The sequence below is a fragment of the Pseudopodoces humilis genome, chromosome 9 (genome assembly GCF_049639895.1).
Source record: "Pseudopodoces humilis isolate 2021_Gansu_Grassland_sample_001 chromosome 9, ASM4963989v1, whole genome shotgun sequence".
NCBI lineage: Eukaryota > Metazoa > Chordata > Aves > Passeriformes > Paridae > Pseudopodoces > Pseudopodoces humilis.
The window spans coordinates 15,944,103-15,968,506 of record NC_142208.1 but is presented as its reverse complement, the minus strand read 5'-3'; the positions used below and the strand labels follow the sequence as shown (position 1 = coordinate 15,968,506).

Genomic DNA, 24,404 nt, shown 5'->3' with positions numbered 1-24,404 from the left:
CCCGTTTTGAGTATCATCTGATTTTGTTCATGAGACTCCTGGGTCTTGCAGTGTTAGGATTTCTGCAGAGTGGTGTTCAACTAGCCTACTCAGGTCCTCACTGTTAAATAAAACCTTCTAGGCATACATCTAAATGCATATCCTAACAGGGGATGACTTCTTCACATGCAAGCTTCTTGCCCAGCTCTGGAGCTGCTATCAAAAAGTGAGTGAGTTCAAACACTGAGCCTACTTAGAATTTATAGTAATGATGATTTGTACTCTTATGTGGGTGTATACACAATCTGGTACAACTTGAAAATTTTTAATTTCCACTGCTGTAAAAAAAGGCTGTAGAATTTAGGAATAATCTCTAGCAAAATACCTTGTTAATATGTAATACAATGGTAAGTATCAAATATAACTTTAACCTGGAAGTTTGGGATTAAGACCCTCTGATTTGCAGGTGGGACAGGTATGGTGCCATGTTAAGTTTGATTATTTTGTCTGTACTGTAATAAAGCAAGACTGGTGTTGTCTTGGGCAATTCATAACCTACAACGAAATGTTCCATTGTTTTGGGGTAAAAAAACTAAAAGGGGGAGAGAAAGTTCAAGCATGGACTGATGATTGAAATAATGTAATTAGTTTTGATTTGAGGGGGGAGGGGACAGTTACCACTACAGTACCACAAAACTATAACAGGCAGGTTCTTGGGACCAGTACCTAATTGGTGGGAAGAACGCAGTGTCTTGGAGGACTAATGTTAGAACATTTATATCAGTGATTGTTTTGGGTGTGTAGAAAAAGCAAAATAAGAGGGGAGTCAGGCACACACACACTGTGTGATTAGCCACAGGTGGCTGTAGAGTTTGCTGGATCTGAGTCCTCTGGAGCCCCAGGCTGATACCTGTTCATCACAAAGATTTTGGTCAGGTTAAAGGCTTTTAAGTTCCTGAAGCAACATTCACTTAGCTGTTAATTACAGTGGCTCATTAGTGGATTATCCACAGGGTAGCTTATTCTTTTGTTGCTATTATGGCATAATTTGAGTCTTTCAGAGGACTTGGGGTCAGTAAGAACACAGTATCAACATCTGAGTTTGGGAAAACACTTTGGTTCTGTGACATTTTGCATTTTCTGTCCAGAAGGCACTATGAAAAGGAATACTATGCTACTTGCTATTCCTTCATTTCTGGAGGATACAACGTAAATTGGAAGTGAGGAACTGATTCACCTTTGTTGATGATGATTTTTCTTCGTATTAAAACTTGGAATAGAAGTATTTATGCATCTCTTAATGTAACACGTGTGCTGAATGTACCAATTTCTAGTGTCTGCAAAGAACAGTCTTACATAAGAGGCTGTAACAGAGACACTTAATACCTTTTTCTATTTTTACTTCTGAAATTTTGCACAGCTCCCACTAATCTGAACAGCTATTTTTGCATTATACTGCTTCATGGTGAGCTTAACAAATTCAGTTGTTTGGGGTTTGGTCTAACCTTTTATATGTCTACTGCAAGACTGGAATTACGCTGCTAAAGTTCTCCAATCCTTTTATTTATTGAGAGGAAGGAAACTGCTTTTCAGGTGCACCCAGGTTTTACAGTGCTTCCTTTAAAAGTACTTGAGCAATTATTTTGCTTCTTTTGTTGTACCAAAAACCAAAAACCCTCCAGTTACTGATTATCCTTGGCAATTTCAGCTGCTGGCCATCTTCCTGTATCTCACCATTAAGCTTATTTTGGGTGTTTAAATGCATTCTGTGACATGCTCATATTGAGGATCATTAGTAGTTCATGTGTGTACCCACAGGGAACAGCACTGTTCTTTCTGACTTGGTGTTTGATGCTGGGGGGTAAAGAAACTTCTGTTCTTTTGTTGAGCACACTGGTTAAGAACATTGCTGCAGAGACCTCTATGTGATTGCGTGGTGAGGAAAGAATTAAACAAAAGCTGACTAGCTGTTCTACCCTCCTAAGTCGGATTTATAGGATTTAAGCAGATCTGCTGGAATTCCTTGATCTTATTCCTCTACCTTATAGCTTGACTATTACATCAGCTCTGAGTATGATTGCTGTTAACTACTCCTGCTAGGCTTTCACTGTGGAGGTAGCATTAATATTTCATCTGGTCCTGATGAATAGTTATCCTGCCAATTCAGGAGAAATAGGTTGAATTCCAGAGAGCCAGGGACATTTTAGAAGATGACATTTCTTGTTCAGAAGGGTCAATACAGAAAAATCTGGCAAAATCAAGACAGACTCTGTAGGAAATCATAGATTTACTGTAATAGAACTATGCATATATCAGGGGTGAGAAAGTGACTGCTGTTAAGTGGCAAATTTATACAACTACTTCAAATTTGCCCATATAAGAAAGTTCAGGATGTTTTACCTTATCTGTAGATATATTACTGATCTAAACTGCTGTAGTTATATTGATAGAATTCCCTTTTAGGTTTTCTTCTCCACCTTGGAGAGTAGTCATGAGAGACTTTTGAGAATCTGAGATCCACCTCTTTCAATGAATGTGTGAGAAAAATGGGAGTCTTGCTAAGAAGGAAATAGTTCCGAAACAGGACCTGCCAGAGAGGAGACAGCTGCAAAACCCACTCTATCTTCCCAGTTCATCATTCTTCCAGAAAGTGAATACAGGACTTCTATTGTGAATAGAATAATAGAATTCTAAGTGAATACTTGGACTTGTATTGCTTTTGGTGTGCTGGTCTGTGTTTCCTTTAAAATTACTTGACTTATTTTATTATATCACTTTATGTAGAAAACTTTGCCTTGAGAGAGAGGCAACTTAGAAAATACTGTGAGAGAAATCCAGTGCAGGCTTCTGCTAGAGGTGTTGAACCTTGTGCATCAGAGGCCTGAACAGGGAGTGTCTCATGGGATGGAATTCTGAATGAGCATCAACAACCTCTAGTAAGGAGCTAATTTCTCTGAATGCTAATAGAATTTCTGATCCTGTTTCCAGTATATCCTTTCCTTGTGCATTCAGTGGAGTAAGTGGTTCTAACTTCTAACACAGCCCCATATTTTTATTTTGTTCTCCTTTGTGCTACTGTTGCCTGAGAGTTACAGTGTGATGTAGTATCTAAGCTATTTCCATCCTCTGCTGCCCTGATGGTCTGCCTCCCTGACTATGAGGATATAGGAGATTTGCTTCTAATTAACTGAGTGTAATTCTTGGCCAAATCCACTCCAGAAACAGCTTCTTTCTACCGCTTAGCGACTCCTGTAAAAGATCCAGCATGTAGGGAAATTTCTTGCCTTTGATAAGTGACTGAGGATGAGGCAACACAAAACTGTCACATCAAGTGAATAATGGGCAAAAGTGAAGGAAGAAAAAAAAAGAGGCTTTTTGTCAAGTCAGTAGATTTTTAGTAGTCTGTTCCTTGTTTTTATGCTGAAGATGTCTTTGGAAGTGCTACTGAGCAGACTTGGCCAGAAGTGAGCTCATTTCTTAAGGTGACCTTCATGTTTCATGCTGTAGAACACCATGAGTTCATTGCTCCAAAATCAGAATACAAGTATAGGAAATGCCCATTAGACTGAGCTGAGAAGCAGCACAAGGAACAGGTAAAACAAAGATTTCCAAGACTGAACAGCTTCAAATGAACCAGTTGCCTTCTTAGATTTAATAGTGTTTAAAGCTTGTAGCCTTGAACCCTAATTTATATGAAGGACTACCAAGCTGGAAACACTAAAACCCCCCATGGGATGGGATTGTTCATGGTAATACAATAATGATTAACCCTCTGGAAAGCGTCCTAACCAGTTGAGGGAAAATATACCCCAAGGGCAAGGAGACACTCGATGGCAAAGTTCTCTGGTGGCAATACCCATGATGGCAATACAGGGACGAAAATTGGGAAGGCACCCTGGAGAGGGCTTTACCGGGAGAGATCTGGAAGCTGCTGAACATAAAGTTTTCTGGGTCCCGTTTACCTGGGTTCAAATCTGAGGAGAGCTGACCTCGGGAAGCTGCAAGCTGCTAATCGAGGAGGCAGCGGTGGGGGGGGATAAAGTCCAGATTCCTTCCAAGAAGTCTAATCTCTGGCAAGTGTGCGCGCACACGCCGTTGCCTTTCCCAGTTGTTGCTGGGGGCTTTGCAATAGGACACAGCCCCCCAGCTCCTTGCCGTGCTGCTTCCTCGGGAAGAGGAGGAAAAGGCAGCTGGGGAAGGAGCGTTGCAGGAGGGGAGCGGAGCGGGCGGCTGGCCCCGCCGCTGGGCAGAAGGGGCGGGGAGGCGGAGGCTGGCGCTGGGAGCAGCGCGTACCTGGAGCACGGCGGAGCGGAGAGGAGGGGACAGCGGGGTGAGGAGCGGGCTGAGGGCTCTGCCCCACCGCTTGTGCTAGCCTCCGCCCGTCTTCGAATGTGCTAGAGAAATTCGGGGGCATGTTCTGTTCTCCTCTTCTCTCTTCTTCCCCTTTCTGAAGAGAAGAATCAAGAAGAAGAGATGGGAAGAGGAACGGGAAAGTGAAATTCTAAGATGCTGCTGGGAGCTTTAATCCCTCTCCTTACATCCCTTTCCCTGCACAGAAATGGAAAAGTCACCCCACTCCCTCCGGTGGGGAGTGGCTAATGTGGGAAAGCAGACCCTGGCAGCTGAACGAGAATGTGATGCTTGAAGAACCTTCTGCTCACTTTTTACACGAGGGATGGAAATCTCCAAAATACTCGGGCTCCTGGTAGAGCTCTCAAGTCTGCTATCCTGTCTCAGATGTATGGAGGTAAGAAAAGGTTATTTTTCTATCTGCTGGTAAGAAGTCACATGGCTCTTTTAATATCCCCACTGTAATTGGATCTTGTTATCACTTGGATATGTTTTCTAGAGCATTTAGGCATTTGTGGTCTCTAGGAAGGACTGGTGGCTTGGGGAGGGATTTGTTTCATCGTGCATATAAATTCAGAAAAGAAACAAACCAGGAAAGCAGGATGCACAAGGGCTTGCAGATGCCTTGGCTTGGGTTTCCAGTGTTTCTCAGACACTGCAGTGGTGACCCTGGCAGGAGAGATCCTTTGTTTCTGTTCTTTGCTGATTGTCTCTCTTGCTGTTGTGGACAGATGATTTATAGCTGCACAGACCTAGGGCAATGCCTGAAGCATAGGCTGTTTGCATTGAATTTAATTGATGGCAATGGTCAGTGTTGTGGTATTTTGGAAACTGCTACAGAAACTGGCAGCAACTAAACGTTCATTAGAAGGGAAGCTTATCACTTGGACTGCAGTAGTTTTGTTTATGGTCCAGCTCCAAGAAGAGCGGGTTCAGTCTCTCATATATATCCTGTTATTAGTTTGATCCATCCTTGTATCACTGGCAGGCTTACAGGTATCTGCAGGTATACACAAAAAGCTAGGGATTGAGGGACCTGGATTGTGGTGCAGTCACAAAAGTACAGCTTAGCTCACTTTCTACTCTGCAAAGAGCTTTGAGATCCTCAAGTAAGTCCTTCAGTATTGTTTGTCCAGAAACCCTTATGTGGGCTTGCAACAGCCTGATACGTGCAGATGGATGGATTTTTGCCTGAAAAGGGTTTATCTCTGCATCCCTTTGTGCATATGCAGCTGAGATCTGATCTCCTACCTCTGAACCATATCAGGAATTCATCTTCCTTATGCAGTATCCCATTCTGGAGGATGATGATGGAGCTTGGCCATGATTGTCAGGACCTTCTGGACCATAATCATAAGCTTGATTTGAAAATTATGTCTGACATGAGTAGGTGTTGCTCTTGTCAGGTTTCTGTGGGAATTACCTCTGCTTATTCCAGAAGTGGATTTGGTTTAATTCCAAATTTAACTTTACCCATTTTCCAGGAAGAGGTGAAGCTGAGAGTGGCAAAATTACTGCGTTTTGAAGAAAACCACAACCATTACCAATAGCTAGTATCCTTTAGCTGCACACCTTTGCTCTGTGAATTGCAACTATTTGTTTATATAAAAGTATTAGAAATGTTCATTTAGAATGTTTAGAAACTAATTAAACTACAAGGAGCTAGCAGAAGCATGTACAGTTTCTTCTTTTCACTCTGAGTCTGTGATGGTCTTGCACTTGCTTGCACACCATGTAGTGGTGTTGAGTGGAGATCTCTATCTCTCAGCCTGTAATCAAATTACACCCACAAAAAACATTGCTTATAAGAGGAAATGCAATTTTGGGGCCAGACAGCATGCAAGAATTCTGAGGACTTTGTTTCATATTTTTTGGTTTTAGATATTTAACCCCATTTGGATAATAACACCATAGGCCATATCATATTTTCAAGTATTAAAATCCTCAAAAAGCCTTGGATTTTCTTCCTTGGGTGTTTCCCACTTTATACACGGATGTTTATTACTATTTTAACAGGTATTCTGGGGGCATCATCCTGTCACTCAAATAGCTAAATCTCTGCTGCTGTGGCTGTAGATGACCTGCCCTATAAACAGGGAGAAAATGAGTAGTTTTTATTTTTCTTACATAATAATTATTTTCTTCCAGATTTTCTTTCCATGCGTATCTCATTCAGGCTTTCAACTCTGTTGGAAAAAAATCAAGCAGAGCTCTGTAATGTAGTGCTTAGAACAAGGGTAAATCTCTGCAGGCCAGTAATTATTCATTTTGTTGTCAGTGGACAGAGCTATGGTTGTATTTGCAGAGGAGCAATGGGGAGACCAGGGAAGAGGCTGGTTACTAGGGTGTGTTTGCCTAAAGCTGAGCTGCTTCTAGGACATGCCCATGTTTATTTCATTGGATAATAATCTCTGCTTTTGTTCTGTTTCTTTTCACAGGCTTTCCTGGGATCTAAGCCCAACCAAAACCACTTGCAGAGTGCAGGTAAGAACAAGAAGTTATTAATTCAGTCATTGGGCAGATTTTCCTGCAGTGGTGATCTGAGACACCACTGGCATGATGAACCACTGTTACCTGGTCTTCTTCCTCCTTTCTTTTCATCACTTCTTCAGTCTTTTCTCTTGCCCCATTACCTGCTTATCTCCCTCACCAACATGGCCACACTATTTCTGTTTCTTCATGTTGAATGCTCTTGAAGTTCCCTGTTCCTCCCACTTGTTCTTTTCCTTTAATCTCTTTCTCTGCCTTGGTCTTTTTTACATGCTTACCTTTCCTCTGCTCTAATAACTGCTGAATTCTCCGATAACCTCTCTGAGGGTCCCAGTTGATGCCACACATACAATTTGTTTTCCAGACACTGACTTCCAACTGCTTCTCATTTTTGTACCTTGCATTTAACCTTCAGCCATCACTTACCCCCTCTGGGCTTGGCAGTGGCTGGAAGGCAAATGACATGATGCAGTTTCTTTGTGGCCTTGATCTTTGCCCCACATGCAGGAGGGTTTCCTGAAAGTGTTGGTTTCTTTTTGTTTACTTAGTGAATGGGACTGTAAATGTTGTCCCCTTCTCAGTCTAATCTTCCCATGTTATGGACTCTATAAAGCCCACAAAATCTGGGGTTTTTTTTTCCCCACTTTGTTATTTCAGGGTCATAAATGGAGAGTTTTTTCCTTTTTTTAAGGGCCATAATAAATTAATTGTTGGGTATTTTTACACTGGATATTTCACACAGGTTTCACCTGCATTTCCCCCAAAACAAGCTCCCTTTCTCCTCCAATATATTAGCCAAGTTCGGATAAGCCAGGTGATCTGCTGACGTGTATAGGCAACATAATGCAATGAAATACAGTGTCATTTCCCACTCTCCTGCTTTGTACAGTGCTGCTCCAAAGTGAGTACATGTATTGCATGTACAGTTATGGGAACCAGTTCAAATTGTCATGTTTGGGCCCTAAGTTAGCACTTTTCAAAGGTCTGTGTGGGCAGTTCATTGCTTCAGATCAATTTGTGGTTTGGACAGTGAGTATTATAAATATTCTTTGAGCAGCACCTTGAAGAGTGATAGAGTTGGAATCAAGCAAGCAGCCGCTGAGACTGCAGACACAAGGGGTATTTCTCATAACCAGCTGGTGTCTCCCATGTTGTCTGAGCTTCAGTATGTGATGCCTTAGGTGTCGCTAACACTCCCTTCCTGTGCCCAGCGGCCAGCGTGTGTGCTGTGGGACCTCTCGGCTATTACAATGGCTCCGTGGCGGTCACCGCGGCCGGAGCAGAGTGTCTCACCTGGGCAGAGTTCCCTGATTATGTTCAGCAGTACCCAGACCGTGGCCTGGGGGACCACAACTACTGCAGGAACCCAGACGGGGGAACGACGCCCTGGTGCTTCTACAGGCTTGTGTCAGGGGCCATCGGCTGGGCCAACTGTGACTGTAACCAAGGTAAGGGCTCAAGGCAGAAATGTGTGCTGCACAGATTTGCAAGTGGCAGGTGGAACACCCTGTGAAAGAAACACAGTACAAAGACTGTTCCCAGTTGTTGAAATAATTAATACTAGAGGCTAGCCTGTGTGGGAGAAGAACGTTTGTATATAGTAGGGGGTGGATTTAAGCTGCTGTAGCTGTAATGCCCTGTATAGATGTTTTATTCTCATACAAGGAGATTTCTTTTTTTCCTACTGCTAGCTTATGCCACTTAGAAAACAGTTTTAGTTATGTAGAAAACAACCCACTTCTGCTTCTTTAGGGTCCATATCAGAGCATTCCTCATGTAAGTGTAGCAGTTCAAATATAACAAGAAAAATATCTGTGATGAGGTGGGTCATAGGCTTGTGTTAAACTTCCTCAGTGCTGGCACAAGGACTACTGCATACTTTGAGGCAAGCAAGGAGCTGAGCTCTCTCAATGCATTGACTGCTGTGCAGCATTCTTGAAAATGTCCTGTTTTCTGACCATCCTTGCTTTTCCTGCATTTTGCAGAACAGTTTAATAAACACCAATTTAATAAATGACAGTCTTTTCCCTTGCCAGTGGATATGCTTTCAAAGAAAGCAAAGAATGCACTTCCATTAAAGGAAGGATATGTGTAGTGGTGCTGTGTGCCTGCAGTGAGGTACTGAGGACAGGTGTGTCCTTCTGCAAGTACATAACTGAGCGATGAGATGTGCTTTCTAAACAGTGGTAAAATTTTTGGTGGGATGGGAATTGAAAGGGCATTTACACTGGCACTTCTTTTTCTTAGAGAAATTAGAGAGGATTCATCTGCTGTTGCTAAACATCTTACTGTAGCAACAGAGTCTTGCAGGTGAAGTGGGTGATAGAAATAGATCACTGGAGTGCCACGAGTAATTAGATAGCCTGCCATTTTCACACACCCTTTCAAGACAGCATGTAAAATCATCCCCATTCCACAGAAGAGGAATCCAGGAGATTTGGCAGAAGCAAAATTTCCTGCTGGTGTTACCATGGATTTGAAAAGACCATAACACCAACCATCCTCCCAAGCAGCCATTGCTGGGACTGGGAAGGTGCACATCCCTTACTCTTTCATGCAGATCACTTTAGTGCCAGCAAAGGCAAAACAGGGATGAAAGAAGCCAAGTGCAGTTCAGCTCAGCTACATGCAAGTCCAAGACTTGCTGGTCTGAAGCTTCCATCAGCAGATAGCAGCTGGTTTTTGGTTGGTTTTATTCTCTTTTGGAAGGTGCTGTGCGGTTGGCTGAAGACAGTAGTGTGGAGCTGTACTTCAATGGACTCTGGGGTACCATCTGTGCTGACCACTGGACTGACTGGGATGCCAGCGTTGTCTGCAGGCAGCTAGGTCTCAGGTGGGAGCCTCAGTCTGATTGTGAGAGGTACATGCTTGTGTGGCTTTTGAAACAGCAGCCTCTGTGGTTACAGTCCCTCTGGCACAGTGTGTTGGCTGGCAGAATGGAGTTTTTGTGAGCTAATTACCCATTTACCAGGGTCCTTTTGTACTGTTTTCTTCCTGTGGCTACCCCTAACCCAATCAGCATTTGCAAGAATTTTAAAAACAATAGATTCTGCTTCATGCTCCAGGCTGTGAAAAGTGAGCTGTGAGATCACATTCCCTTTTTATGATCATCAGCTGGAGTTATTATAGCGATCTAACAGAAATTTTAGGAGTATGAACTCTGTTTGGGTTTTGGGGATTTGAACATTCAAACTTCCAAATAGCAAGGAGGTAAGGTCCACAGAGAGGGAAGGTGATTCAGATAGTTTGGTGTTTGAGTCTGTTAATGGGTTTGTTCATTGCTTTCAAATGAGAGTGCCATTTCTGACTACACCAACTCCTCTGCATTAGGTAGGCACACAAAAGGATGAGGAAGTGCTTTGTGCTTGCTTGTGCTTTCCCATTAGACTGTAAATGGTCACCCCTTTATGCATTTCCAATTAACTGGACACACTGGGATGTGAAATGTCACAACTGGACTGGAGAGTCACAACAACTGAGGGAACTTGTAAGTCAAGCTGGTCTGTGGCATTTCATTGCTCTGTTGCATCCTCTGTACTAGTGAGATCGGCACAGCTGGGAAGAAGAGCCATCCCAGACCATGGCCTGTTCCCCTGCATCTGCAGTCAGCAAACTGCCATGGAGATGAGGAAGCCCTGCTGCAGTGTGGCTATCAGGAAGCTATGTCAGGAGCTTGTAACCAGGGGAGTGCCGTGGTAACTTGTGTTCCTCCAGAAGGTAAATCTCCAGGGAATGATCTCAATCACCGAATGATGCTGATGAACATGGCTGATGCTTATGACTACATCCCCTTATTGTCAAGCCAGGATTTTGTCTGCAGGCAGAAAACTCCTGGTCACCACTGCAGCCAATTAAAGAGCCATCTCTGGACCAGCAGTACCCCACTCTGGGGGCTGTGATCATAAGTGCTTGTGGGGGGTCTAGAGAGGAGGGTGTGGTAAAAGAGCATCACAAGAGCTCCCCTGGCTAGAGAATGGTTCTACACCCTGAACTGCTGGATGTGCTTTGTCTCTGTCTTGTTCTTGTGCTCTCTTTCCCTTTCTTGAAGCACAGGTGTAGGTGCCCCACTGCGTATAGTTGGGGGGAAGGAGAGCTTTGAAGGGCGAGTAGAGGTTTACCATGATGGCAAGTGGGGAACCATCTGTGATGACCAGTGGGATGACCGGGATGCTGAAGTAGTCTGTAGACAGCTGGGACTCAGGTAATTTCCTTACTGTATATCATGGAAAAGTAATAGAAGTAGGTAGAATGAAGAATATGAGAGCATGTCCCTTCACTATACTACCAGCCCTTCCTATAGGAGATATACAGAAACCCTGGGAAACATAGTTCTGGACTGATCATCCTATGAAGGGATTTTGTATCCTCTTCTAGTCAATTTTATGGTTTGTGCTGTGTAAAAAAACCCCAAAAACAATGTACATTCCTGTCTAAAGACTGCTTGTGTTTATCCCTGTTCATCATTTTTGCATACATCCTAATACTTACCTTGTAACTTGTCATGATGATTTCCATATGTGAACTGCAGTTGCTTACTCGGTTAAGTTTAAACACCTATAGTTTCCCTTATCCTCTTCAGACAGGAAAGCAAGAGAGACAACCACCTCATTCTCCTGTGTGCCATTCAGTGCTTAACATGGGAGCTGTTATATACTGAGCATTCTTGAAAATCACATCAGTACAGGATTATTTAAAATAGATTGTTCAAATTTGGGATCCCTCAGTCTTGGGGAGTTTTGCCTGTTATGTGATTGTAATTGAGACTGATGTTACATCATTGTCTGCAGAAGTCCCTATGTGTCTGAAGTGTTTGTGTTGTAGTAACGTTTTTGTTGTTTGCTGGAAGAGCTATTACAAACTTTCCAATAACATTTCAATTAACAGTTGGCACCTCCACTGTGTCAAAAATACAGATGATGAGGACAGTGACCAGCACAGGAGAGTTCCTGTGCAAGCCAGAATTTGAGGACACAAGACAGTGGCCTTCCTTACAGAGCATATATATCTCTAATGTTTACAGTGGGACCCCAAAAGCCTTGTCATGGGCTCACTATGGGCAGGGATCTGGCCCAATCCTGCTGGATGAAGTGCAGTGCTCAGGGAATGAACTCTCCCTTGATCAGTGCAAGAAGAGTGACTGGGGACAGCAAAACTGTGACCACATTGAAGACGCTGGGGTCTCCTGTAACCCTTTCACAGGTACAGATGTACAGCTCTGCCAGTTAGATGTGGTCAGTCCCCCACATTACTTGGCTTGCTCAGCAGGTAAACCCCCTGGTTCAGGTCCTGCACAGCTTCCATATATGGCTCCCACAAGGGCTGCCAGATGTGGAGGCAAAGACTAAGGGAATGGATCAGAGGCAGACTCGGTGGTGTTCCCACAGTTTTGCTCGGGTGGTGTGGAAAGGCTGAAGTGAATCCTCCTCTGACAGATGGGTAATGAACATTTGTATTTTGAGTACCCACAGACATCTGTGTCTTTTGTTTCTTTTGCTCGTGGGCAGTACAGAGACCTAGTAGTGGTGCACAGGCTGTTTCTTTTCTCCCCTGCTGAGTGCTGCCCTCTCCTTCTCCCACGCCTTGCAGAGGGCACTGTCCGGCTGGCTGGCGGCCGCAGCCCCAGCGAAGGCAGGGTGGAAGTTTATTACAATGGAGACTGGGGCACAGTGTGCGATGATGGCTGGACAGACCTCGGTGCCCAAGTGGTCTGCAGGCAGTTGGGCTTCAGGTAGGACTGAGAGTGTGTAGTGTCTGTACTTCCTAGTTTCAAGGATTAGATTCCGTCACCCTTCACTAGGATAGGCTGGACCTTAATCCTTCAATGCTGTCTTTGTTAGAAGGCTTATTACCATTATACAACTTATTAAGGAAAGATTAATAGGTATCCACATCCCTTCCAAGGGGCAAAAATAAATCTATTATCTCTTGCCTCAGCCTGTTTTGAAAGCAGATAACAGGCTTAATACTGTCCTTATGAACCCCTCAGCAAAGTCAGAAAATTTTCTTTAATGGTCCTTAAGTTTTCAGGTGTCACATCTGCTCTATCAGTAAAAGGATATCACCTATCTGCTCCATATGTATCACCTTCAGTAGCTGAACAAAGACCATCAGGGCAAAAAAAGAATAGTAATAGGAATTTTCAGCTCATTTCTGACCTGTCATCCCTTCAGGTAGGAGTTTGGGAAAGATTTAAAATCAGGATACTGTTGCCTTTGAGCTTTGGGGATTTTTAAAACATGATTAGGGTCTCCTAAAATTTCAACATTACAGATGAAAAAAAGACTAAACTAAATTCTTCCCTTTGAGTTCAGCTACATACTGCATTTACCATCTCTTTTAGTGCCTGAAAGTTCGCAGCTTTCTGCAGTTCAATTCCAGGTAGCTGTTTCCTATAAAAAGAAGTAGAATTACTTAAATGTTGACGTTTTTGATGCCTCCTCTGCCAGCCCCTCCCCAAATCGATGTATCTGCCATATCTGAAAAGAAGCCTCTGCTGGCCCTCTGTGCCTTAGAATGTGCCTTTGACCAGACACTAGAAAATGAGTCTGAGGTCTGAGGAGGCCTCCCTGAAAAATTGAGCTGGTGAGATGTCAGGGTGCTTTGTTGCCATCCTGTGTGTCCATTGAGTGGTTTAGGTCAAGAAGCCACCAATACCATAGTTAAGCAGGGGCGTTTCTCTTTAGATCTGAGCTTGGGTCCTTCTGTGGAATTTAGAGTTTCAATGTTATTTTCTGTTTTCTTCTTCTAGTGGTCCTGCTGCCCTAGCCTCTGAAGGAGACTATGCTCCTGGTCAAGGCTTCATCTTACTGGATGATGTGGCGTGTGTGGGGACAGAGCTGTCTCTCCTGGACTGTCCCCACAGCAACTGGGGGCAGCACGACTGCTCCCATGCTGAGGATCTGGGTGTCCGCTGTTCCCCAGAAAGCAATACGGTCATGGATGGCAGCCTGGGTAACTCACCTTGTTCTTGCCCTGAACAGTGGGGAAGTTTCACTTTCTGGTCTATTCCCTTGGAAGCTCTGGCAGATGTGGGAATTTTCCCTGTGCTGGGTCAACAAGGGGTCTGCTTTTTGAGGAGGAAGGAGCCCTGGCTGAATTGGGGCAGAGCCACAAATCTGTAGCTCCACCAGGCCTACTATTAGACCAGCAGATAAATAGAAACTGGAGTGAGTTGTATTGGCAGTATCAAAAAAAACCAAAACAAACCTGAGGGTCTGAGGGACAGTGACTGCCTTAGTGTGCCATTGCTCAAGGGAAGCCTTTAACTAGACCTTTTAGCAAACTTAGGTGTGGTTACATTAGTGCCACACCTTGCCAAGACAGGAGGACTTCAGATGCAAGGGGTTGTTGTTTGCACTCCCTTGTGTGGATGACACACTTCTAATTAAAATGGTGAAAGTATTTGAAATTAGCATGATTCCCTCATTTATATAATACCTGATACTCTCCCCTTTCCTTGCTATAGGAGACTTTCCAGTTTGTCAGACATTTGTTATTGAAATAGTTGGCATCCAACATTTTTGTTTTTCTTGGATGTAGAACTCTTCTCTTGTTTAGAAGCATGTAATAGTTATACAATTCAATGAATTTTTTTCCCAGGCATGTTTAAGCTTGTCTAACTCTTGGCTCAGGAGTTAATAACTTTCTTTCTGTTCTCCTCTTTACTCAGCTTTCAGAGTATGATCCACTGATCATTTCCAGTATGTATTAAATAGATTAGTATGTATATAGTCTTCTGCTTCAGCACAGAGGTAAAATGTCTTAATATAGATGCACTTCTTTCTTTTCCTTTTTTTTTTTTTTTTTATTTTTATTTTTCTTTGAAGCTTACTGATGTCTGGGATTCATCTTTTTCCAAGTTTTGGACAGCAGACCCCTCTGGTGTTTTTGCTTGCAGAAACCCATGCATTTTCTCCTTCAGGGCCTCCCGTGCGGCTGGTGGATGGAGAAAGCACCAAGGAGGGCCGGGTTGAGGTATTGCTGAATGGGCAGTGGGGCAGTGTCTGTGACGATGACTGGACAGACAGAGATGCTGCAGTGGTTTGCAGGCAACTGGGATTCAGGTAAGAGCTGTGGTACAGGCATCTTACAGAAAGAAACAGCTCTCAGGAGCACTTCTGGATTTGTTTCTGGGGGCTTAGTTTTAGTTTTGGCACACCCACATATGCTTGAAGAAGTAGGTTGGTCTTCTCACTGTACTACTGTCTGTGTGTTGAGTGACAAATATTCCACTTAAAATGCACTGGTGCCTCAGGTTCAGTTGGCTCCTGCTCACTGCAGATTAGCCACCCTCTCTCTAATTGCAGTGGTACAGCAAAAGCCAGGGCAATGGCTTATTTTGGCGAAGGCCATGGGCCCATCCATCTGGACAACATAGAATGCAGTGGCACGGAGCACACCCTGGGGCAATGTGCCATGCCTGACACCAGGACTCACAGCTGCTGGCACCGTGAGGATGCAGGGGTGATCTGTGACTATGTGGAAGAAAAGGTCCAAGATAGCAGGAGAACAGGTGACAATCCCATTTCTTCTATGCAGGATCTGGAGCTCTGGTTGTAGGATCTCTGCATGCTTTTGTGGTTTTTCCCTGTCATTCTTGTGTTTGGCTGAAACTTCACGTACAAAATAAGCATGTCCTGTCCTGCACCTCCTACATTTTTCTCGTTTTCAGTGTATCTCCTTAGCAGCACAAAGCGTTCCAGATTAGTCTGAGGAGCTCCACCCATGTCAGGCCCTTGAGCCCGCAGAATTTCCCCACAGCCAAGTCGCCATACTCTTCCTTAGAACAGCAACCATAAGCAACCTTTGGGGTTTAGAGTACTGAGGAAGTATAAGTATAGGTCCCACTCCTGGCATAAGACTATAGAGACTTCAGGTAAGCACCTCCAGTGAAATTAAGGAAACCTATGGGATCAAATATTCTATGAATTCCATATGCACAAAGCAACGCTATTGATTATCTTGAGGATTAATGCCCTCAGAAAAGGTGAATGGTATTTGGCTCTGTGACAGCAGTGTTGATACTTAAGGTGAAGGTCCCTACCCAACTGCTCTAACTTTGCCATGCAGGTGCAGAGTCTGGTGTGTGTGGGATGCGCCTGCTTCACCATCGCAAGAAAAGGATCATAGGTGGAAACAAGTCTCTGAGGTACTACCCTGTAATTGCTGAGAGCCAGACTGGTTCCAGCTTTCCTTTGGGCTCTGGAAATAGCCTGGCAGATGCTGACTGCATTAATGCATTTTCACTGCTGATTTTTGAACTTGGTTTGAACCAGTGTGCTGTCCAGGAAAGAATGCAAGCTGGCTGAGCCCAGATGAGACAGAGTGGATGGGAAAAGAGCAAAATGGCTCCCATATGTGTCACACCTCTTATTCCTGTTTCTTCTTCAGAGGCAGCTGGCCATGGCAGGCCTCACTGCGGCTGAAGGGTTTTCATCAAGATACTCGTCTGCTGTGTGGAGCAACGCTGATCAGCAGCTGCTGGGTGGTGACTGCAGCCCACTGCTTCAAAAGGTGTGTTTGGGAGTGGGGAGGCCCAAGGGATACTCAACAATGGACAAGATAACCTTATACAAGTTTATCCTCCTAGCCCAGTAGAACCACATGAGCCAAGTTTCTAAACCAAGACCTTCAGGTTATGATCTGTGCGATCTTGGAGTGCTTATGTGGATGACTCAATATAGACTTGCTTTGTCCTTCATTGCTTACACCTGGCCTCTTAACTCTGAGGCTTTACAGTGTAAAGGGAAGCAGCATTTTGCCATTTTAAGTGCTTAAAGGAACTGTGAACAGGTCAGTTCACAAGCCTGTTGCAACTATAATAATAATTTTTACAGAAAAAAAAAGTCCTGTGCATAGTAGATAGTGATTTGGGACATTGAATCTGCAACAGCTGGCAAGATCATATCTGCTAAAGAGGTCCCACAGTCATGCAGCTGGAACTGTTTTACCACTGTGGTGTGAGGAGGTAGTTCAGTCTTATAGCAACTGAGACTTGTGTGATTCTGCATTCCTCTTTGTAGGAGTATCGAGATCTTGAGTCTATTTTTCTCCAGGTTTGGTGTTGATGTGCGGCGCTACCTCCTGCGGGTGGGTGATTACCACACAGCTGTGAAGGATGAGTTTGAGAGGGAGCTGCCTGTGGAGCGGATTGTCCTCCACAGGAACTACTGGGCTGGCAGCAATGATAATGACATAGCCCTGGTCCGGATGAGGGGCAGAGAAGGGCACTGTCTCTCCTTCAATCACCACGTTCTGCCCGTCTGCCTGCCTGACAGGAGAGAGAGGTCTGACATCAACCGGCAAGCCTGCATCATCTCTGGCTGGGGAGACACAGGTGAGTGGTAGGGCTTTGAGAGGCAGGAGAGAGGAGGAAGTCTGCCTTCAGAAGCCTATGTAGGCCATTAATTTATGTCAACTCTAGGCTATGTTCTCACTGCTTCCATTGTCCATGCCAGCACATGGTGCTAAGGAATGGGGAGATGAGGTGGGTTTTGTGCTATTGTGTTTTCATCTGATTTTGAGGCTTATTGAGTCTGCTCAATATTGATGAAAGCTTTGGTTTCCATACCATCCCTCTGAAGCTGTGGGAAAGACAAATGCTGCCATCTGGCCACAGTCCTCTCTTTCTTCCCATTTCTACACATGTGTTTGCCCACAGCAGACCCCTAAGGGAGCAGCCTGTGCTGAACCACTATACCAGGCCTGTGGGAGGCCCCCCTGTTTCCATGACCTGCCTTCTTCACGATACTATCATAGTGAGGTGAGGGCTTAGAGGTGGAAGGAGCCCTCAGAGAGAAATATCTCTCAGACTACCTTGCTTAATCTCCCTGTGTATTTTGGCAAAGACAGATGGACTCTGAGTCTGGTTTCTGCCCTGGGTTCAAGGCAGCCTGGACCTGTCCTCTTTGAGCATATTGCTGTAAAGCTTCCTAAGTAAAAGGGAACATGGAGGCCTTTCTGGGGCTGCTCTGACTGGAGAAAAGGCATATGTTTAGAAAGACTTCCTGCCAAAAGACCCAGGAGCTCAGCTGTTGATTTTGGACTTGCTCGTCCTTCTCAGCTGTTACCGCAGCTTTTTAACTGCCAGTACCTATTTGCCTTTGGAGTCAGTTGTGCCAGTTCCACGTGTCACTTCAGGATGTTTGGGGTGGATCAAGGAGCAACTTAGCCATGTAACTGCCTTAAGCTGTACTGGAGCTTAGTGGCTAGAACCCTTCCCACGCACCAAACCCAGCTTTCTCAATGAGGAGCAGTTACCTACTACCTTGTGAACTTACATAAACAGAAAGGTCATACTCTAATATAGCTTATTAGCCTTGTGTTATGAGCAACACTGGAGTAATAAAGAGATTTGACCAAACAGACTCAAGTCTGGCCAAAGATGAAGTGAATTCCCTTTGAATAACATTTGAATGCCTCTGAAACATCTTCTAAAACTTCTCTGAGGACTGAGCACTTAACAGATACTACTGCATTTATTCTCTTGAAAAAAACACTGTCCTTGCTTTACTGAACAGGAAATGGAGATTGGGAGAGGCAAGATGAATTGAACAAGGTTCAAGTTGTTGACAGAATCAGGAGTAAGACTCATCCTTTGATCTAACCTTTTTCTGCAACCTGCTTCCCCACATCTTTGATCTTACAGCTCTTTTTTTGTGGTCTGGCTCTGGCATCACTGTTTTCTGAAGTTCTTGTGGTTCAGAGATGCTGAGCTCAGCCTATTTCCTTGCTGCAGACTTGGCAAGAAATGTATAAGTGTCTGTTTTTGTAGGGAGCACTGTTGCACCAGGTCGCTACGGGTGCCTGTATGTGAATCAGTCTGGCTGGTCTGTTTTATTCCAGGGAAGTCCTATTCCAGAACCCTGCTGCAGGGGGTGGTCCCCCTTCTCCCACGGGAAGACTGTGAGGCCCGTTACGGGCGGAAGTTCACCAACCGCATGATTTGTGCTGGGAACCTCTCTGAAGAGAAACGGGTGGACAGCTGTCAGGGTGACAGTGGAGGGCCACTCATGTGTCAGAGATCAAATGGACGCTGGATCATTTTGGGCATCACTTCCTGGGGGTATGGCTGTGGTCGGAAGGATTCGCCCGGTGTGTACACAAAGGTCAGCAAATTCGTACCCTGGATCAAGAAAGTGACCAAGCTAAAATAAAAATAACTGAGCTCTAGGAATTTCAGCATATGGTCCTTTTGCCCTGCAGCAGCAGAAGGCTGTGGCTTCTGGTCTGTGACTGATGGAGATTTATTTTCTCATTGGACACTGTCAAAAAGACTTTAATGTAAAACTGCAAGGAAAAGTTATGACTGATTCTTTAAAGTCTTTGGTTTCATTTTAGTCTGTAATCTGTAAGCAGAGTAAGCAGGTGCACAGTGGTAACAATGATCAGTATACATTGCTCTAAATATCTGAATCCTTTAATGCAATCACACCTATTCCTTTGCCCTGGCACAGAGAAATGTTACAAGTAGAGACATACCTATTGCTGTAAATCTTTTCATGATTGTATGTTTGGACAGTTGAAACATGCTGAAAGAAGAGGTGAGACGCTTGGAAGATGGCACCAGGTGCTGGCATAGTGGAAATCTTCAGATATTTTTTCCACTCTCTTCAGTTCCAGGAATCGGAAGATTTGACCTGAGTTGAGGAACACGCCAGCTGTTGGGTTTTTTAGCTTCCCTGTTATGTCTCTAGGGGGAACCTTTTCTCTTCTGAATAGTAGGTCTGCTCCCATAGGATCCCTTTCAAGTGTCTGCCTGGACTAAGAGATGCTTGACCCTCCTTCTGTAATCCTCTGTCACACATTTTCAGCTGCCAGATGCTATAGTTTTATTGCTGCTTTTTTGCTATAGTAGTTGTGTGTGTGGTTGGGCTTTTTTTTTGTTTCCTTAATGTAGCATCTTCTAGAATCAGTTGTTGGTGTGAGAGGCAGTAGCTTTCTTGTCCTCATGATTATTATGAAGAACTTAAAATCAGATCTCAAGTGGCTGAATAGACATGTTATTTTTCTTTAAATCCAAATGTAATGTTAATCTCAAACATTCAGGTGTTGAATCATGATTTGCTGTTGCACTGTGAGGACTTCCTACTGGTCCCTTATTATTCATCATAGTTATTAGCTGCCCTTTGTGCTGCTAGTCTTTAATATCTCTCTGTTCACAGTTTTCTATGAAACATGGAATTACTCCTGGGGTATAGATACACCTCAAGCAAATTACTGACTCCCTGTGAAAAACAGTAAGTGTGCTGCAAAACACCTTCCAGCTTTTGTGAAGTGTGTCCTATTCTTGATACCTCTGTGCCATGCTTTCTTTTTTCTTTTCTTTGCACTCTTTGGGAGTAAAGTCATAGGGAGTAAACTGAGGTTAACTTGAGGGTATGCAAGCACTGTCATCAAGCTGTAGTTCTCAGCCTGAACAGATATAATGATGAGAGAAAGCAGGGGTTATTGAATATTACAATTTCTTCCTTCTGTCTCATCCAAACAAATGAACAGAGTTCCCTCTTATGCCTTAAGCACTTTTTAAAGTTAATATATTATTCTTGAGTAGTAAAGAAATGGACAGAAGAGCTAAGTGCCTTAACAGTTGTGCAGTGCAACATCTTCTCACTGTGTACAGATAAGGCAGAAAGCAGACAGGTCTGTGCAGGAGCAGGAGCAAAAAGCTTTGATGTATAACCAAGGGCTTGAATGTGGAGGATTAGTACAGGATGGGACACGTGAAGCTTGTACCAAATGTGCATGTTTTGGGTAGGCAGTAACTAGGTCAGGCACTGACCTGCTGTCTGCAAGGTTTGCACTCCCAGCATTGGGTATTACCAATGCAAGAACAGAAGGCAGAGCACAGTCTGTGGCCTAGCAATGTCATATTACAGGGCATGTAGTGACAGGATCCTAGAAATTGCCTTGGGTTCAAGAAGTAGCGACTGCCTAAAGCTTTAATTTTTCTTCTATGAATTACCTTAATGTAGAGGTGCTGACTTGACTAGGTGGCTGATTTTTGTGTGTGAAGGCTAAACGAAACAGTTTCATTTACTTTTCCAGATATTATAGGATAGTTGGGCTACCACTGTTGCAATGGACTGTTCTAAAATCCTGCTTGCCAACTTCATTTTAATGAAGAATTGTTGGAATCTTTAAAATATTCAATGTCAGGACCCTTGCAAACTGGTCTTTGAAACAAACCTGATCCATTTGTGCCTCTTCTCGAGGTGCTGAATGTCTTCAACACAGCTTTGTGCTGATATCCCTGTTTAAAATGCCAGACTTGATCCTTTGGCAGCACTGTGCTCGGCTTCATGCTGGCCATGTTGCCCTATGGCTCCTGGCAGAGTATCTAAAATGCAAGCTGCAGACTGCTCCTTATCTTCCTGGAATTAAAATGTCAGGAGGACCAAGGGCAATTATGTCACAGACCTCTCATCTTGTGAGGGATTAAATGACAAGTTCTACACTGGCAGGAGCAGTACCTGTCTGGGAAGCATGGAGGGATTTGAGTTTTACCTTCAGCCTCCCCTAAGCCAGCATGCTACAGCAGCTCAAATGGAGTTTCTGTGCCTTGGGTGCTGTCACATCTCTAGTTTAACCTGGTTTGATCTTTCAGTTTATACCCATAACCCCAACAGGCATAGAAGCACCAAAGGATGACACAGTGAGGTGATTTCCCTAAGCTTACTTAGCGAGTGGCCATTCAGGAGTTTGCATAAATTGCCATGTAGCACAAGTGAGATGCAAGCCTGGCATTATCTTCTGAAATTCCCATGTTCTAGTTAAAAATATTTATTTCTCCTAGATCTTATCACTATGAAGGCTGTGAGAATCCTTGTAATTAACACCCTTCAAGTCCTGCATGAGCCAGGAGGAAGGAAGGAAGCATCCAATCTCCTTTGCCTGTGTTTATACCTTACTGGTGCTGTAGGCAAGCCTGTCAGTACTCTCCTATGTTGACATGGCCTGTTTCAGGATACAGCTATTGCTCTTGACTGTTTAACCTGGGACTGTGGCCCAAATCAAACTCATGCGCATGAGGCTTACTAGAACTGCCTGGTTGGATGAGCAGCACTCAGTCACCCTAGGACTGTATTTTGTAATATTGGACAGCAGCAGATGTTTCAAAAGATAGTATGTGTGTTGTGCTGAACAAGTTTTAACAAACTTTCCTTTTGGGGAATTTTGTTCTTGACCCATTTAAATTAATTACTTTAATTATTATTATCATCATTAAAAATGGAAATACAAATACTTGATCCTCTAGGTGTTGTACAAACACTGTGCACTATCCTTTTGTCATTTTTTTTCCCCTGAAGAGTTTATGTCCCTAACTTTTAAAAACTATTTAATGTATCAGCCTTCATCTTCCATATAAATGTTTAAACTTTTTATTTTTAATCTAACTAAGCTCTCAAATCCAGTATTTTCTGGCAATGAAAACCATTATAATTTTATTCTCCATAGCACATAATTTCTTTTCATGGTTCCCGAATTAATTGCCTTTTGTTTTCATTGAGTACCATCTGTCCTTGTGTTCTCAGCCATGAGAGGAAATAAGTGGCCTGGCTTTATATTCTCTGTTATGTATTATTCTAGAGATAGTTCCTTTTCTAAGACTGTGGCTTCCTCTGTCTCTCTTTAATCCAAACTGTCTAGGTGTCTTATAACATGCGAATTGTCTCTCTGTGTCTTCTCTTTCTGATGGATCTTTAAACTTTGGTAAACAACTGAATGCAGTTTGCCAGGGGAGGCTGTATCTTCTGCTGATTATTTGAGTTAAATTTTCTATAGCAGCCAATTCTGTAAATCATTTCAGTGCTGTGTCTGTATACTGGAGCTTGTTTTAAATTTGCTAGTGTGGTCTTGGTGGCAGCCTTGCTACAGGGGAATGAAAACCCACTGAGGTTAGTTCTCCCTGTGTCTCAGGTAGGTGCAGCAGTCCCACTGAGCTCACAGAAATTGCTGTAGGTCTGTCTGGGGAGCTCTGAGCAGGGAGCACGTGGAGAGCTGTGTAGACTTTTGCCTGTGCTGACATACCTGGAAGGCTGAGACAGTCCACCCTCACAGCATTAGTCCATGAGATAAAGCTAATGCATGTGCACTCCTTCCAAGAGCTGAGAGCTCAGTCAGTGCTGCTGGTGGCTACACTGTGCCACATGGATGCTCTCAGAGAACTTCCCATAGCAGAGTGGCACATCGTGGTTGTGTGAGAAAGGGAACATCACTGTGAGTGGCTAGGAGCATTGGCAGGAGTAGAAACATGGCCATGGTAAGGATTTAAGGAGCAGCTTGTAGTGCTGCTCCTATCCCTCTTTGAGAATACCCCAGTGCTCCAAAGGCTGCCCCATTACTGGGGTCTTCCTGACCCGCAGTGCCTGCAGTGGTACTATCTCAAACCTGTTCACACTTTGGCTACCTGAAGCTGAATTAAAGATTTATGACTTTCTTGTGGCTGAATACTGTCCTGATGGTTTCTATGAATTATGCTCTATGCTATAATTAATCAGGCAGCGTTTATTAACCTGGACAGAATGTCAATTATCCTTGGAATCTCTGTAAACTTGTAGCAGAAAATAACAGATCAGTTTCTCAAAGATATCAGTGGAGTCATTGGTAAGGAACCAGGAAAGTAGGTATTTGCTATCTCAGGAGTAACAGAGGTAGATCTGCCTTTTGTCTGTTTTCCTTTCTTTCTGAAGCCTGTATCCTGGAGTCCTCCACCTCAAAGGAACTGCAGTGATTCATCGACCACTTGAAGACAGATTTTTATGTATATTTTCAGCAATCAGATGAAAACTTTGGAGAGATGAAACTACACTGTGGTATTTAACATATCTTGATAGACTCAGTGGGAGTTTCTTACAGCTAGAGAGAACAGAATTGCCTCTGGTGGTAACCAAGTTGGGACTACTCCTTGTAGAGCAAGGCACTGTGACCTGCACTAATACACATCTTCAGGGCTGCATTTTCACTTGTTTGGAAAAATACTTAAATTTCCACATCAGAAACTTTGTGTAGTAGCCCACTAAAGTCCTATTAAAATCCTTTTCTACTAAGGGTTGAGTACCTCTGAAATCAGTCAAGTGCCAAAGCTGTCATGTCCCCTGGATCAACACCAATGGCTCACAAGGTATGCTAATAAATGGATTATACTGTGACTGTGTGGGGCTCTGTCTTATTTTTAATAAAGGAATCTGTTCCAAGGGCAGATTTTAGGATTTTTTTCACCACTGAGTTAAGTTAATTAAATTTCTCTATTAACATTATTTTTAGAGAAGCTTCAACATGCTAAAGCATGTCACAAAGTCAGCATCACATTAGCTACCATTACAGTGAAAGGCAACAGATCTTCAAATGTCAGATTTTTTTGCCATTTGGAACAGCTAAAGGGCAGGTCATCTCAATGCATTAAAAAAGTTAAGAGGTGTAAATTAGACATACATCAGCTGTCTAATTTGTTGTTAAAGGTGATTTTTCTATACAAACTTGTTTGGCATGACTTAGTCTCCTTGTAGTCTAAAATTCATGTGTCATCACTCTTAAGAGTCAAAGCCAGCCTCTGGAAAAGTGGAAGTAGGATAAGGGAAATTCAG

General features: G+C 43.6%; 1 protein-coding gene across 3 annotated transcripts; it reads left to right on the top strand.

The window, feature by feature from the left end:
• Positions 1-66: 66 nt before the first annotated feature.
• LOC102105177 (neurotrypsin-like) lies at positions 67-23,969 on the top strand. 3 transcript variants are annotated; one of them, XM_005520524.3, is made up of 16 exons: positions 67-205; positions 4,536-4,726; positions 6,768-6,813; positions 8,031-8,267; positions 9,529-9,652; positions 10,361-10,536; positions 10,873-11,020; positions 11,840-12,018; positions 12,406-12,547; positions 13,568-13,770; positions 14,741-14,882; positions 15,126-15,331; positions 15,889-15,967; positions 16,210-16,332; positions 16,875-17,155; positions 18,664-23,969. In XM_005520524.3, the coding sequence occupies exons 2-16, from the start codon at positions 4,655-4,657 to the stop codon at positions 18,972-18,974; spliced, it is 2,469 nt and encodes an 822-aa protein (XP_005520581.2). In that variant the 5' UTR covers positions 67-205; positions 4,536-4,654; the 3' UTR covers positions 18,975-23,969. The 3 variants fall into 3 exon arrangements, with proteins under 3 accessions (XP_005520581.2, XP_087915760.1, XP_087915759.1); XM_088059634.1 differs by having other exon boundaries at positions 15,105-15,331; positions 16,216-16,332; XM_088059633.1 differs by having other exon boundaries at positions 15,105-15,331.
• Positions 23,970-24,404: the final 435 nt, after the last annotated feature.

Coding starts and splice junctions, on each gene's coding strand:
- LOC102105177 (XM_088059633.1), top strand. CDS start 4,655: ATGGAAATCTCCAAAATACTCGGGCTCCTGGTAGAGCTCTCAAGTCTG. Junction 8,268..9,528: donor CAACTGTGACTGTAACCAAG/GTAAGGGCTCAA, acceptor CTCTTTTGGAAG/GTGCTGTGCGGTTGGCTGAA. Junction 11,021..11,839: donor TGTAGACAGCTGGGACTCAG/GTAATTTCCTTA, acceptor TAATGTTTACAG/TGGGACCCCAAAAGCCTTGT.